The sequence below is a fragment of the Corvus brachyrhynchos genome, unplaced genomic scaffold (assembly GCF_000691975.1).
Source record: "Corvus brachyrhynchos isolate BGI_N302 unplaced genomic scaffold, ASM69197v1 scaffold312, whole genome shotgun sequence".
Taxonomy (NCBI): domain Eukaryota; kingdom Metazoa; phylum Chordata; class Aves; order Passeriformes; family Corvidae; genus Corvus; species Corvus brachyrhynchos.
Genome location: NW_008236640.1, coordinates 1082276 through 1098173, shown reverse-complemented (window position 1 = coordinate 1098173; position 15898 = coordinate 1082276). Strand labels below are relative to the sequence as shown.

The window sequence follows — 15898 nt, the reverse complement described above, 5'->3', positions numbered from 1 at the left end:
AGCAGAAATATCCCTGTGCATCACCACACCAAGCTCACACTTTCCTGTAAAGCGTCTGGGCTAGAAAGGTGAGAAGCACTGAATGTCCTTTTTTTTTAAATGTTTTTTTTTCCCCACAATTAGTCCCCCACTAATCCTTTAGGTTTTTAACCATTTAATTTTTTGAAATGTGCTCACTTCCCTGAGTTTACGATTTTTATATCTGACACACAACACCTTGCCTATGGAACTGGTTTTCCCCCCTACGGAGTATTCTCCAAGAGTATCTGGTCAAGCCCCTGGTCCCTCCTAAACTGAAACAAGCATGTTCTGAACCTGAACTTGGTCTTTACTTATGAGAAATGGCTTTATGAAGAAGTTTTGGGCTGATTTGGGTTCTTTTTTTTCCTCCCCTGAGATAACGCATTGGCTTTGTTGCAGTGCTCCTGCTACAGCATGGCCACTTACTACTCTGTAAAATCAAAGCACGATTGACTTGGGCTTTCAAGAAGAATGATAGGGATTTTTTCTGAGTAATATGTGGGGACAGGAATACTTTCAACCATACAAGTAACCCTTGATCATCTATTTCATTCTTATTTTACTCATAAACACCTTTTGTGTGCTTAGAAAGCTATACTTTTAAAAATGTCTTTTTCAAACCTTGGAATTAAGAGTTGGTAATGGTCCCTGTTATTGCAGTGGTACATTGGTGTGATAAACCACGTACATTACTGACAAAACAAGTGTTTTGTGTAATCCAATGAAGCAAAGTCCACGTTTACTCCAGAAGAACAAACATTTTTGCTTGAGAAGTCACTTTGCTTTTAAGCTAGAAAATAATGATGTTGCAATTTAAATCCTCATTGTACAATTGATGTTCATTTAGCTTTACTAAAAGCATTGGGCTTGCTTGGCAGTGAAAATTTCTGGTTTACAATCTCCCTCAGCTGATAAAGATCTGTGTTTGTATATAAACTGACAGAAAAGTATACAAGTTTTCATATGTGGTAGTTAAACTTTGCTAAGGCAGGGACTCTAAAAAATTAACTTCGAGAGCACAATCGTGGTAACAAAAAAAAAAAAGTGGGAATTCAGCCCTGGTTTTTCTGGTATTTGTGAATCTTTCAATGAAAGCACTACAAATTATGGATTTTAAATGCACAATAGGCTTATTGTTTCACAGTGTTTCCTTCTCCCCAGTTTGGTTGAAAAACCCAAGGCATAACTAAACATCAGTGTGGAGCTCAGCAAAGGAAGAAGTTAAACTTTCAGAACAGATGGAACTTTTTATGTAATTAGCACCTCATGAGCAGGAGCTACAGCTAGTCAAGGGAAGCTGAATCAATATATCCATATGATGCTTTTCCCCACATGACTCCAGGGCATTGTAAAATTTTACCAGTAGCCCAGAATTAATTCAAACAAACAAACAAAAAAGCTCACATTTATTTGAAATTAAAGTTTTCCTAATGAAGGTTGTAATCTCTTCAGTACTTTGCTTGCGTAAGAATTACAAATATGTCGTTGTAAAGAAGCTAACACCCAAAGTAGGGCTGTGCAGATAATGCAGAATATCTCATCTGTTGACTGATCACAGGGACTTTGTTTAGCCAGCTCTCAAGCGTCCACCGCTGACTAGTGGAGAGGAGACTCTCAACATTCTCATCAGCACTTGAAACCTTGACTTATCTCCTAATCCTACCGGCAACACATTTCAACAGCCACTTACGAATGCACTGCCACTACCGTGTGAATCATTTCCCACAACACATAGCTGTCTGTCTGGAGCCCACTCCTTCCCTTCCCTGCACTGCCCTTCCCAACAGCACCACTGCACTCATTTGTTATCTGTGATTGCTACACAGCTCTGTCAGAGCAGCCAGCTCCCAGCTGTGGGCTCTGCCAGGGTGGACACAGAGGCAGCAGCTCCCTGAGCTTCTCAGGTGGTGGGGAAAGCGAACAACTCCTGTTTGTTAAATGAGGCCAGGCTGAGTGCACGTACTGCAAAGTGCCAAACCTTCAATAATCACCCTCCTTCGCAGGGGATTGGCTCCAAAAAGGATTTTTACAGAACTGCAAGATGAGCAGCTTCTTTTTCTGAGCTTTACTGTTTTCAGTCTTTTTGTCCCCTTTCTTCTAGAGGAAGGAACAATGTGAATACCCCACTTCCAAGTCAGCTCCCAGAACGGCGGCTGCAGTGTGCCATCGCATACTTCCCTTCCCACTGCTCCAGCGCTGCCCAGAGAATGCACCAGCTGAGTGACAAACAGCCAGTTCTTTTTGACTGCCTTCACCCAGAACCTACCAGCTATAGAAATGTGAGCTCTGTGGGTGCTGGGACATGTCCTGTGCTGCAGCTGAAGCACCACAGAGCCAACAAAGCCATCAGGGGACTGGGCACAGCCTGGACTGGGCTAACACCATCTTCTGCCTGCAGCCCCCTGCCCCTCACAGCTCACTCAGGCAGGCTGCTGGTCTCACACAGGTATGGTGCTCCTGGGGCACCACAGTGCTCGCTCGAAAAGCTGCTCTGTGCCACACTTGCATCCCCTTACAGAGAACAAAGGGTGTTTGGCCATGTACAGGCACTCTTGTTAGAAGAGCCAGAGGATCAATTAGAGCAGATTTTACAGTAAGAGCTGTCTGACAGTGTGATGATTCTCAATATCTTGATTATAAATCCAGTGCTCATTCCCTCAGAGACCAGTGGGTACCATTTACAGAAGGCACAGCTGCCGGGGTTATTCACGCCCCTACCTCTCCTCCCAGACCAATTCTTGTGACAGGCAGGCTCATTCTGGGGGGAGAGGAAGAAGTCCAGTGAACAGATCTGCCTGCAGAATTAGTGCTGGGTAAAATTAAGCTTTTCTAATACCTGACACTGGCTCCAGTGGCCCTTCCGTCCCTCACTAGATGGTCTACCCTCAGTCTTAGTTACACAACTAACAAGGCTGCTGTGCTGTTCTACATAACAGAACCCTGAAGCAGTGCAAGTGTAAATAAAAAAATGGGATGGCAAGAGAAGGCTGGAAGCCACCTTCACTACAAAGCTACAGTACCACAGAGCTGCAGCCAAAAGAAACTTTGTTTCTCATTCTTCATGCAACATTGTAATCACAATCAAGATTTGTGTACATTTCTGCTTCACTTTAAATGTTGAAAATATCAAGCAACATTTACAGTGTTGCATAACCACATTCAGATTGTACAGACGTAGCATTGCCACATAATGCTGACACGTTTCTTAGTCCAAGTAGAGGTCCTTGAAGCAAACAATTTTTGGTAGTGAACTTTTGAAGCTCAGTTGAAGACTATGTGTGAAGAAGAGAGACAAATTTATGATAGCATCACTGCAACCTGAAAAGTTTGTGTTCATCGGTAATCCCAAAGGCAGGAAGAAAAAAATAAAGGGGAAAAATAAAAGACAACCCCCTTATTTTAGGTTTAATGAACCAAGTAATAAATTCCCATTCTAAGGCTAATCAGAAGCCACATCCAAGCAGTTACTGAGGAGAGTCCCCAAGACAAAGAAATACAAATATTACTACTTAGAAAGAAGTATGTTACTGCTGCCTTAAGCTGCAAAGAGAGCAGTTAGAAAAAAGAACAGCCAGAATGTAGATGAAGGCACCAGAGTTAAGAACGAGGAAAAACTATGGAATGAAAATCCCAGAAATCTTCAGCCTCCTACACTGTTACACATGCAAAGCTGCACTGTTTATCTTTATGCAGAAAGGGCCTTGCCCAATGATATTTGGGAAATAAGTTCTAGCATAACTATCACTTCCTCCTCCTGCTTCACAGCCACACAAATAAACTTCTCTTTAAGTAGAACAAATGCAGTTAAAAAAAAAAATCTCTGTAAAATCTTATCATTCTCTATAGTATTCAAATCCTCCACATCCACCCCTACAGCTGCAATCACATCAGAGCTGTGATGTTTGTGTAGCATTCTAAATAATGGGAAGTGAGGAGCTGGATTCTGTTGCAGCCAATAGTGTGCACTGCAACTGAACAAGGAAGTCTAGAAATGACTGTTACGACAACTTCTGCCTTCCAGTATTTAAAGAAAACCCACCAGGCTGTAACCCATGCCAAGTCCTTACACATGTACTAGGTGCACAGCTACACATGTGCTGAACTCTGTGCCAATGCCCCAACACAATCAGCTCAATGGGTATTTCAGTGTGTTAACCACACAAGTCAGCTTTGGCAGGGAACAGACCATCCCTCTCCCCCAGATTTGAACTGAGGACATAAGGTTGTGCAGTTAACGATTTAAAACCAGCAAGATTAGACCTTGTGACTATAATCTGGCATTTCCAGATAGAATTTTTCATGTATTGTTTAGGAAATAGTAAAGATTATGCTTTAAAAAAAAAACATACCTTGAAGAGAGTCACAGTAATTTCAACATTTTCAGGTACAGGCCACACCACCACCCCACGGTATGGGTTCTTGATGCCAGGCTGCCAGCTGTGTGCCTAAAGGAAGAAAAAAACCCAGTTGCTTAAAGCCATTAAAAAAGTGCTGACTTGACTCCCAGAGGACCCAGGGCATGCAGGTAAAAGTAGCATATCACTGACTCCAAAAAGGTCACATTCTTCAACCCATGCCTCTACTGAACATTTCAAAGGACATAATTAAGAATGACAGTAAGGAAACTCAGACCACTAGGAGACTTTTCCATTGAACTAAAGCTGATCCTCACAAGGTCCTAAGCTCTGCTTTCTTATTACATAGCACAGGTCAGGATACTTAGAGCCTTGCAAAAATTAAGGCTGTAAGGTCAGGATTTCTGTAGCAAGCTGAGCTTTATTTTGTGTACAACACACAGCACAGGTTTAATCACATTTACACCTAAATAGAGCAAGAAGTTTTACTTCAGGAAAGAAGAGTGGAAACAACAATTTAAAATGCTACTAAAACATTTAAGTTTATAAGAATTAATATACTGTGGTACCTACACCTAGACAAGGTAACAAAAAGCCCAACAGTTAAATAGGCTGAGAACTTGTCTACCTTTGAGCAGCAGTTTGGACTGGTGTATGGCCTGTATTTACATTTTAAGAGCTAGCCCTTAAAAAACACTGTGTGAGCATTTCTGCTCTGGTTTGGAGTAAGTATGCCTTTTTCCAAGCTCAGCCTGATCTATTTTGTGATGTTGTAAGACAAATGAAGGAAGGATGCTGCTGCAGAAGTGACAGCTACAGAGCCAGGGTGTTATTAGAAACCTGTGGAAGTTTTATCAGGAAAGACTGTACAATCTATTTACTGTTATCAGAAGCCAATTAACTTGGCTTTTTTCTTTTTTTAATTCTAGAGCATCACTCATTGCAATTTTATACTCCTTCCAACGCTCAGAACTTCAGATTCAGGCTATTAGAACATATTTTTGCTTTAGTAAGGTTAGCAGGACTTGTGACTCAGGTTCTCAAGGCACCCTAGGGCAACCTGGGCAACTTTAAGGATGACTTTGCTGTACCAAAATTGGAAAAACAAAGCTGGAGAAGCAGTCCCATCTCTATAGAGGCAGCAGCTCTCTGCTGCCATGTACAGTAGAGAGTGCCAAACATTGCCAGCTCTCCTGTGGTTTTATCACAAATTTTTTAATCTTTGGTGCTCTGCTTGAAACTGCAGCTCCCAAAGATGCCTAATTAGATCAGATTTTTCAGTGAGCGTCTATGCTTTGTGCTTGCAGAGTAGCAACTTGGAATTTTAAAGTAAGAGCAACTTGAAAGAACCCAATTTCTACTATTTTTACTCCACGAATTTCAGTCTAATCACATAATTCTAAAGAAGGCCTGAATGTATTTTCTGAATAACTGAGCAAACAACACCAAACAATACAAAGAAAACCTGTATGTTTTACAAGAAAAAGGTATTTTGTGAGCAGCAAAACACTCCACAGTAGATGTCATTACTACCACAGCCACTGGAGCTGCAGTTTGTGTGTCTCTGTCCCACAGAACCCGCAGCCCCCTGCATCACTCCCAGCTTGCCCACGGAGATCTTCAGCAGACACAAGGCAGTGATCCAGAGCCAGGCACAAGCTCATCTGCCATGTCCTCTGGTAGCATCTCATAACATAAATCACTTCTCCTCCATAGGGGCAGCCCATCCTCTTTCCAGGTACCAGTTTGCACAAAACTAATTGGAGCTCACAGTGTCTGAAACCTGCACCTTCCTGCTGGCTTTGGTCAATACAGACAATTATGCCAAACTTTTGCTGTCCAAGGTCCAGGCACTGCTCAGTTGAGGATCACTTGTTCCATCTATTAAACAAACCTAGAAAATGAGCATTCACTGGTGCAGTCAACGCTTCACTTCAAGCCCTTTATCAGCATTTCCTCCCACCAGGAAAGTCAGTGAGACACAATAAACACACAGGGATATATATGTTTTTCTGTCACTGAAAGCAGCAACCAGGAGACAAGCTCTAACTAATGAGCTTTTAAAGCAAAGCTGTTCTGTGATCATGAATGTTATTAAGTCCTCCTCTCACTTTGAAAAATAAACACTGTATCACACAAACAGCACGACAGAAAAAGATAACATCAAAAGGACTGTCTGGGTTGTTGGGAAGGAGAAAGGGAAAGGGGAAAGCAAAGCAGGAGAAACACAGGGAACCAGCAAATGACAGTAATTTAAAATTAAGATGCAGAGTGTTATGCTAATGCAACATTGCTCATGCCAGGCACCTCTATGCTGCAGTTTCTCCAAGTTGCATCTGGCCTATATCAAAAAACCTTTTCAATTCCCAAATTATAAGCCTTGACTTGGAGCTGGATCAGGCCACCTCTGCAGGTGACAAAGACTTGCTGTCAGCCAAGGGGAGGTGCTGCACCTGCACAGTACATTTCCACCCTAATCCCCCCCAACTCCATTTTCCATTGGGTGGTTGTGCCTTTAGACCCACTTTTTCCTCATTTGCCACTGATCTTCACCAGCCATCTCCCATTGTCTTGGAGCAGCTAAGCAGAAGTGACTGCCAGCAGCAGGTGCCTCATCCACAGCCCTGCCCTTGCCCGACTTCTCTCCAAATCTCAGGGATGGGAGCCATGGTCTGGAAAGAGAAGCAGAAGGGCTCTGTTGCGTTTCAAAGCAAAAGGCAACTCTTCCCTTTTTCTGCCAGTAGAAAATGAGCGAAGACAACACAGCATGAAAGCTCTTTTAAATCAGGAGCTACAGGAGGGGCTGCTGAAGTGCCCTATAAATAGAGTTGGGCTGTGAATGACATTGTCCAACCTACGGCATTGCTCTGGCACAAAACTGATGACTGGGAGACAAGGAAATCTCTTAAAGAATGGCCATGGAGATGAGCCTACAGATCTGCATGAGCACTTCAGGCTATCCAGTTTTGAGATTCCTTTTTCTCTTTAAAACAACAGCTCCAATCCAGGCAGCCAGCTTTGCAATCCACCACCTCTGATGTGAACACCACAGCTCTTTTGCTGTGCTTGAACTGGAAAGAGAGACTTGATGCTACATTATTTCAGGAACCTACCCTTTCAGACACCTCATCTCCTTTCTGCTTTCTTCACTACCACCTTGCCTCATCCTGCCTCTGTTGTGCAGGATAATTTCATGTTACTTTTCTGTAAGATCCTAGAGCTGACCATAATATTTTGAGCCTGCTGCAAATTATGGAACAGTTTATATTTATGAATAAAAAATACGTTCTTATTGCCAAGCTGTCAATATTGGGTTTTAAAAGCAAAACTCATCAGAAACAGACCTATGATTATTCCTCACCTGCAGCCACAAAAGTGGCTTTATTGTGAGCCAGAAAACTGCTGATTTTCTTTTCCTTATAAAATTTTTGCCAGCTGCCAGTGATCAGGCCAGCTCTGCTACTTGTCTGTGTGACAGGCTGTTAAGGACACAAGAAGCAAGCAGGAGCTCAACTGGCTCCAGTAGTGCTTAGGGCAGCTCAGCTTGTAAGAATAATTCCTCTTCTCAGTGTTATCCAGGCAAAACATTTAGACAGAAAAGGAAAAAAACCAACCAAACTCATAAGGAAGGGCTGACATTAAGCAGCCAGATCCTTCATCTGGTGCCTCCATGCCAGCAGTGAGGCACAAGGATTTGCTCCGTGAGATGTGTCCCACTGAAGCCATTCACCATCCAGGACAGCCAGAGTTGTATATGGCTGTTAATGGACCTACTGGAAAAAGAATGGACTGGGAAAAGCTGCCAATTCCCTCACACCAGAGGAAACCAGCAGTTTGTGAATGGCTTCTCCTTTTTCTTCTGTACCACAGTTCAGTGTCACAAAGGGAGACAAATTAAGGACCATACTCCAGACTACAGCTTGCATGCCCCCCATGATCATCTTGAAATCACTGTGCTTGGCCCACCCATTAAAGAGGCTGGGCACCAGAACAACACTCCAGTCACACTCCTGCCCTGGGATGCAGTCCAAAAAACCCAACACGTGCCAAAGAAGGAAGTTCAAAGGCCTGGAAACTCCAGGCAGCCTTTGATCACATTGCTGTCAGTGCCCCTTTAGAGCAGACAAGGAAACCAGCAGATTCCCACAGGTCTTCCCATGAATGTTTTCAATTCATCGGAGTGCACATGTGTTACAACTGCCATTACGAGTATGTGTATTACTGCTAAAAAGCTACAGAAAGACTGCTAAGCTTGGGAAATGAGCAAAACCTCATCTCCACCACAGGTCCTGTAGCACTGGGCTGCCCCTTCAAGCTTAATGTCACACACACACATTCATGACATACTCCTTAAATACATGATTCAAGCTATTTCGTTCACCAAATCTTGCCTTATTCACTGTCCACAACAGGTGATGGTCAGATAAAGAGCCTCTTCCCCTTCTCGAATCAGTTTCCAACATCATCTATAGGGTTTCTTATTAGAAAAAAAACCAACCAAACAAACAAAAAATCAAAACCCAGACAAACAAAAAAACCTGAATGCAGAGTTATTTTTCTCATCATTTTGTGGGGCAGCCATCACTGCACCTCAGAATGTCACCACAAGTCAACTTTATGGGACTCCTGGAAAAAAGAAGGGTTTTAATGACCCCCCCAATTTACAATCAGGGATTACAATCACAGTATGATTTTGTAACTTTACTAGAAAGCTGAGAAGCCCCAGGAGTGGCATTATTGAACTGTGTTGGTCCCAGACAGTCACCAACACATCAGGGTTACAGCATGCCTTTGGAACTCCAGCCCGGCAGGGACAGGCAGGGATGGCAGTGGGCAATAAAGTAGCCAGAAAAGGCAACAGATTGCCAAGGACAGCAAAACAGGTGACCCAACTGCTGCTTTATTGATGGCAGAACCTTGAAAAAATGCTGGCCAGGCTGCTGTTGTGTACAAGGGCTTCTTCTTGCTCCCTGCCCCTTTGCCTCTCTTGGGTCCTACTAGTCACTGCTCAAGTTCTTTCCCTGTTCTCAGCATTGTTCCTTCTCCTTTGTGCTTGAACAGTTTTTGATAAACCTGCAAGAGAAGTGCTGAAATCACAGGCAAGGCACCTTCTTTCAGCTTTGATACAAAAAGAATCTTTGAAGAATAATTCTGTCAGGCTCTCAGAAGCAAGTGCAAATTTGATTCTTCAGAAGTGTATAATTCAACTATAAGCCTCTATTTGTTCACAGGAATAGTAGAAAGTACCTCCTTGACATCATGGAAACATCTATTTTCAAACTGAAATTTCTTAGTTCAAAGCCTGGAAATTTGAGAGCATCCCAGTGAAATGAAGGCAAATGTATTTTCAACACGTTTTTCCCTTGCTCTACACTAGAACAAAGACATTCCTTCCACCACTCAAAAAAAGAAAAAGACAGGTCCAAAAGCCCAGGGCCTGAAAACCTGGGCAGACAACTTGCCAGTGTGCCAGGGTACTGAAGAAGAAGAGTTAAACAAGTCCACTGCTACAAGCTGCACCTTCTATAAACTACGGATGCTGAACAGCATCTAAATAAAGCTTGAAGAGTCTACCTGATTTTGCAAACAGACAACATTTGCACCAGCGGACAGGTGACTCCCACCTTCCCCAAGCTGAAAGTTCACTTTGGTTCTAGGACTGCACAGTAATTCTGCCAAGTACAGCAAAACTGCAAATCATCATTTTATGTAAACTCCTGGCACACACAATGGAGATGCCCAACCACACAGAGCCATCTTGTCCTGACACACCTCATGAAATACACTGAAATTAGACTTGCCTGTGGAGAGCAGGTCCCAAAATAGAACTGTAAGTAACTTAAATCTGCATTAAGGTCAGTAACTGCTGGATATATTTATGGTCCTGTATCCATCCACCCATCAGACTGCTATTTACATGCTCTTTCAAACGAGTATTTGCTTTTTATTTGCAACACTTTGAGACTTACTGTAATTTAAGACATCTACAGCTCCTATTCTGTGTTTCCCACAGTAACAAGTAAAATATTCAGACTCTTGCACATGATGTCTCTCATTATTTCTTTTAATAAAGGGACTGCTGTAGTTTACTTGGAAAGAGAGTATGTGGGCCAGGAGGCATATCAAAATCATGGAAACCCACAAAAACAAGGGCATCAAAGGACATCAAGAACTCAGCTTTCAGCTCAATGGCATCTTAAGATTATATCAGTTAGAGCAGGCATCCCAGTGTACATCCACACCTCCATCTTCCAGCTGCATGACATTTTTGCTTAATACATCTCTTGTACTTTCCCAGTACAAAAGAGACACAGAACTACTGGAGAGTATCCAAAGGGCCATGTTTGTGAGTTTGTGAACTATCTGCTGGTGATATCCCTCATTAACCCTAATGATCTGAAAAGTTCAGAAAACATAACCTCCAAAAAAGTCTTCACAACATCTTTACAGTAAGTTAAAACCTCATCCCTCCCTTCCTCCCTCTCAAGAAGCTGAAGAACATAGACAATTATTAATGCTTTGAACTCACTGAACCCAGTGTCCATCAAAAATAAAATAAGAGGAAATATTCATTTGACTTGCTTCCAATAAAGCAATTAGATGAAACAAGTATGTTGAATAAAGTATTTTACTGGCAGGATGACTAAGAGATCAAGCACATCTATTGATCTACAGTTTTTGACCCAAACAGCTCAAGTCATATCAACTACCTAAGCTTTAAAATTAACTCTATGCTCTGCCCAGATTTTAGGGCCACTCAGCCTCTTTCAAAGTACCTTTGTGGGATCTTACTAAACATGATTAAGTCAGCCAAAGACTTTTCTGAGTCTCAGGTTTAAATCTGCCAGTTTATCCAAGAGTTGCTTCTACTGACTGGTGACCAAAAGTGAGGACATATCCCAGAACTCTATGGCCCAGCTGAAAAAAACTTCAAGCCCAAAAGGCTGAGCCAATGCCAGAAAACTCTGTTGTCTCAGGGATATGCTGGATTCATTGGATCCTATAAAATGACAGGCAGAAACCCATCATTTCACAAAGCCCTGCTGGACTTCTGTTAGGGCTTCTGTTTCTGAACATATTCTGAACCCCAACAAAGCAGTCATTTATGGACAAATACCTTTTTTTTCACCAAGCTTTTCAAGGTTACAACACTTGTGTAAGCACTGCACTTACTGTTTGATACAATGTTTCTCTCTCTGTGCAACAGAAATTAAATGAAATTAATATAGAGAAGTTATAGGGTGAGCCGTATCAGACACCAGTTACTGACATCAGCAGTTACTGCCTGGATACACCCCGTGCTATAAATTCAAAGGGACTTGAGCCAGTTGATCCTTCAGTGAAACAGGAATAGTCTGACTGGCTTTGCTGAAGAGTATGGAACATGGAACAGGAACAGGTACCAGACTGAGTTCACACCCTTGTTTACTCATCATGTAGCACCTTTGGGTTTTCATAACCTGAAGCAGAATTCTGGATGCACAACACTTAGTTGTGCAGTCAGGAACCAGTCTTTATCTGAAACAGCTTAGAATAGCTTATACCTCAAGTTAAAAGACAAAATACAACAAACACGCATGACAATCAGAAAAGGAAGTCAGAAAAAGAGGAGTACCAGAAAAACATAAACCCAAAGTATCTCCTGAGCAGGGCAGTAAACTGTGTATCACATTTTCTAAATATTTAAGTTCTTCAACATAATTATTTCAAGATGTCTTCTCTATCATGGATACCCTCTCTCCACTATCACAGAGTTCTTTGAAACATCCTTTTGTGTTACACCAATGCACACACAAAAAAGAAAAAGAAGCTTAGACCACCTCTTTTTTAAACTGAAGTGTCAAAGAATTATTGTAACTTCCAAAATTTCTTCTCTGACAAGATCATTTGTCATAAACCCAAACGGGCTAAGAGGCCACAGCATGGGGAAAGGGAATGAGCAAGACTAAATCATCTCGAAGAGGAGATGCTCCTGGGAAGGGAGGAAAAGAGCATGCACTCCTGCTCCCATGCAAGACAAACTTTATCAATGTCCAGAAACTGGACAGACTTCACTCAGAGCTTCCCATTCCTCAGGCTACCAAGCTATTAGTCAGGAAACACAAATTCACAGGTTTGCCCACAGTGTTTGTAGAAGTAAAATGTAAAAATTCACTTCAAAGATACACTGCTGGGCTGAAAGACCCTGCTTTTATTCTTTTTTATTTGTAGCATTTCAAGTTGTGAAATAGCCTCTTATTCAGGCTTCATCAGCCTATTGATGGGATGTCAGATTCTTCATTACTTTTTTTCTAATTAACTACTTTTAAAATAACTTCTAATAAAGAAATGAATTCTCCTTTCTAATTAGGTCTAGCAAGTAATAACTGAATTGAACTCACAGTGATACAGTTCTGCTAAACAAATAACCAAAGCTGAAATCAGAGTTAAGAGCTCCCATAAATTAGCACTGACATCAACAGCAGTTTATTCTGAACTTTATGGATAAACTGAGTTAAAAAGAAAAGTCAACAACTAAAATATTTCTCATTTATTTATTTGGCTGCTCCCCACATTCAAAAAAACAGTCCCTCAAACCACTGACGCTGCTTGTCACTGAAGGTGGGACTTATTAATGAATCAACTAACCTTAGAGGATTTTCTTCTGCTTCTTCTTGTCCAAACCACCACTAGTTTATCTGGCTGCCTGTTGAAGATAAGGAAGAAACAGCTTAATATACAACAAGATCAATATGTAAACAGTTTATATTAAAACTCATGCAACACATAATTACATCCTTAGTGGATAACATGCTCCCTCAAAAATAGCTCATCTAAAAACCTCTCTCAGCATCAGTCATTGAACAGGAAAAATAACGTGTATTTATAGAGAAAGGTCCTCCAGTCCATACAGTAATGTCATCATTGTCCTCCTGCTCTCTGTGCCTGTGGACATTTCCCCACAGCCAGCAGCACATCTGAGCAGAAACTCTTCCGTGGGGCAGAGAACAGGATCCAGACTCTAAAAAGACACCTTGGAAACACTCCAGTACCCAAAATAAACATCAATGCAAATTCTAGCTTCAATTTCTATGCAGACACATCGAAAAGTTACTGCTAAGTAGCAAAGAAAGCAGGTAATTTCACTTTTTCTTACACAAAGGATTATTTTCTACTTGAATAACTCAAAGAACAGGAGAATCAAGTTCTGTGTTACTCCTCAAAAACTCCTTGGATGACTAGACAAGTAAGTCAGCACTTCCTCACCTTATACTCCAAAGGACAAACATACTGAAAATCAGTGTGGTTTCCCAAGCAATTGTTTATTTAGTACAAATTATTTTCTCTTTAAATTTCTTAGGAGTTATCTCTTGGTTAATCGTTTGCCCTTATTATACCTACCTTATTAGTTTTGCAGTTGTGTCTGAGTGATTTTTGATACTGACTTAACTTCCAGACTTCCCTCCCGCCCCCCATGATACACTTTTCGCTGTATGATGACCACACTTCTGGTCCCACTTCCAGACCTATAAGCCTCTTGTGCAGACTCCTGACTCCATTCCAGCTTTGTTTTCTGGCTGATGACCTGAATTCCATCATGAAGCCCAGCTGCAAATCCACCCACAAATGATTTTCAATGGAGTTCACATCTCCACTTAAAAGTACTAAACCTCCATGCAACTCTGCTGGGAAAAAAATTGCTACTCAGATTTTTGACACACCAGTGCAAGAATCCGTGCATTCCTAAAGCCAACAGCAAAACAAATCATAGTGGGGAAAAATGGGTCTAACTAAGACAAAGTCAAGATACAATACATTCAAATCATGATTAAAAGATGCACCCAAGATCCCCCACACAAATATCCTGAGTAAAGGCAGTGTTCCCACTGCTACCCTGCCTGGCATTTTATGACAGTGAGGTGAGACTACCTACTTAATAACTGACTTTTCAAATGAAACCCCAACTGGTTTAATAACCATTTTAGGCACCGAAGTGCTGGCCATATTTCTTTTCATACATACTTTTCCATTGAGCTGTTGATCATTTCTGCCCATTACAATAAAAACAATACCTCACCCATGATTCACATTTAAACCCCACCAGAACTAAAGCTCTCCCAAAAAAAAACTGGGCTAAAGGCAGATCCTGCAAATGAAATGAGGACACAAGCTTTTTTTTTTTTTTTTTTTTCTCCTGATAAATTGAAAGTGAAATAATCTGCTGTGTTTTGAACTGTAAATTCACTCTTGTGGCTTGTTTGGGTGACTTAAAATTGCAGGCTGACTCTGCTCGCAGCTTCTGCAAAATCTTGCTTGGTAATGAGGTCATCCTCTTGTACTTCAGAACTCTTCGCTACTTGGTGTTGGGTTCTCATCCTTGGCTTACACCCACACCAGCCCATTCACTTTGATGGGAACTGTATTTGTGCCACCAGGAAAAAACAACACACCCCCAAAGCAGAGCAATCCAAACCCAAGCCAGCAACATTTCCCAGTTCTGAAGAACTCCCTCTGCCAGGAACATAAAGAAATGCACCAACATGAAGAAGCAAATTAAAGTTTTAATTCAGACTGAGAGGACCAAGCTATGCTGATGGGAGAGCAGGACCAGCATTTGCTCCCCTCACTTCTCTCACCAGTATATTTATTTTAGTAAGTACTGAGCAGAATTTTCTCCTTCAGCTTCAAGTATGAGAGAAATCCACATCCAGAGGTACTTTACCAAAACAAAAAACAAGGAAGATCATCACAATATGGAGACAGAAAATTTAGCAAAATAGAATGGGAAGACAAGGCAAGAAAATACCCCAAAGGATGGGTGTCCCCACTCTATATACCACATGCTTCACTGAAACCACAGAAGAAAGCGCAGCAGCTTTTCGAAGGGATTTCCTTCAAGAAAGTCACAAATACAAAAATTCTAAAATATCTTCATAGAATTGCTTGACTAACAAAACCAAGAGCAACCTTTCCTTCCACAATCTGTTCATTGCTCTCCTATGCCAATATACTTTTAGAAGAAAAAGCCCAGCTCATATTTTAATCAGCAAATTTGCATTCAAGGTTATTAATGATGTCTCAGTGCTAGGAAATGGCCAATATCACATAATGCATGTTGCTCACTGAAAGCATTAGGCAGTGTTTCCTACTTCAGACTTCTCCCCTCCTTTAATATCATAAACCTCAGCTGCTCATTAGTCAATAATCAAAGCAAATAAAATCACCTCTGAAGAATTAGGCTGGAGACCAGTTTTAGTATCCTTTATACTTTTACTTATTAAACTTGGATATCATTCCAAATACAAAATCCACAATGATGCAAGCTGAACAAATGCTAATAGTTAGCAATTAAAAAAAAAAATTAAAATTCAATTTCCTGTGCTGCATAAACGACATTTCTCATTTCTTTTAGTCAGTCACTTATTCAGCAAAGCCAGTATGCCTAAAGCAAGGAATAACATACTGCTAACTTCAAGACAATGGATTTGGAGCAGGGGAAAAGAACTGGGTTTTAGCTGGACACTACATTTCCCCACTACGTA

The 15898-nt window shown here is 41.4% G+C and overlaps 1 protein-coding gene across 1 annotated transcript in view; it reads right to left on the bottom strand.

The window, feature by feature from the left end:
- EHBP1 (EH domain binding protein 1) overlaps nucleotides 1–15898 on the bottom strand; it is a 210696-nt gene that overhangs the window by 169660 nt on the left and 25138 nt on the right. The window contains exons 2-3 of the mRNA XM_017726681.1: nucleotides 13005–13062; nucleotides 4371–4466 (exon numbers count right to left, since the gene is read on the bottom strand). Coding sequence (XP_017582170.1) covers nucleotides 4371–4466; nucleotides 13005–13062 — 154 coding nt within the window. The remainder of the gene's footprint in view (nucleotides 1–4370; nucleotides 4467–13004; nucleotides 13063–15898) is intronic.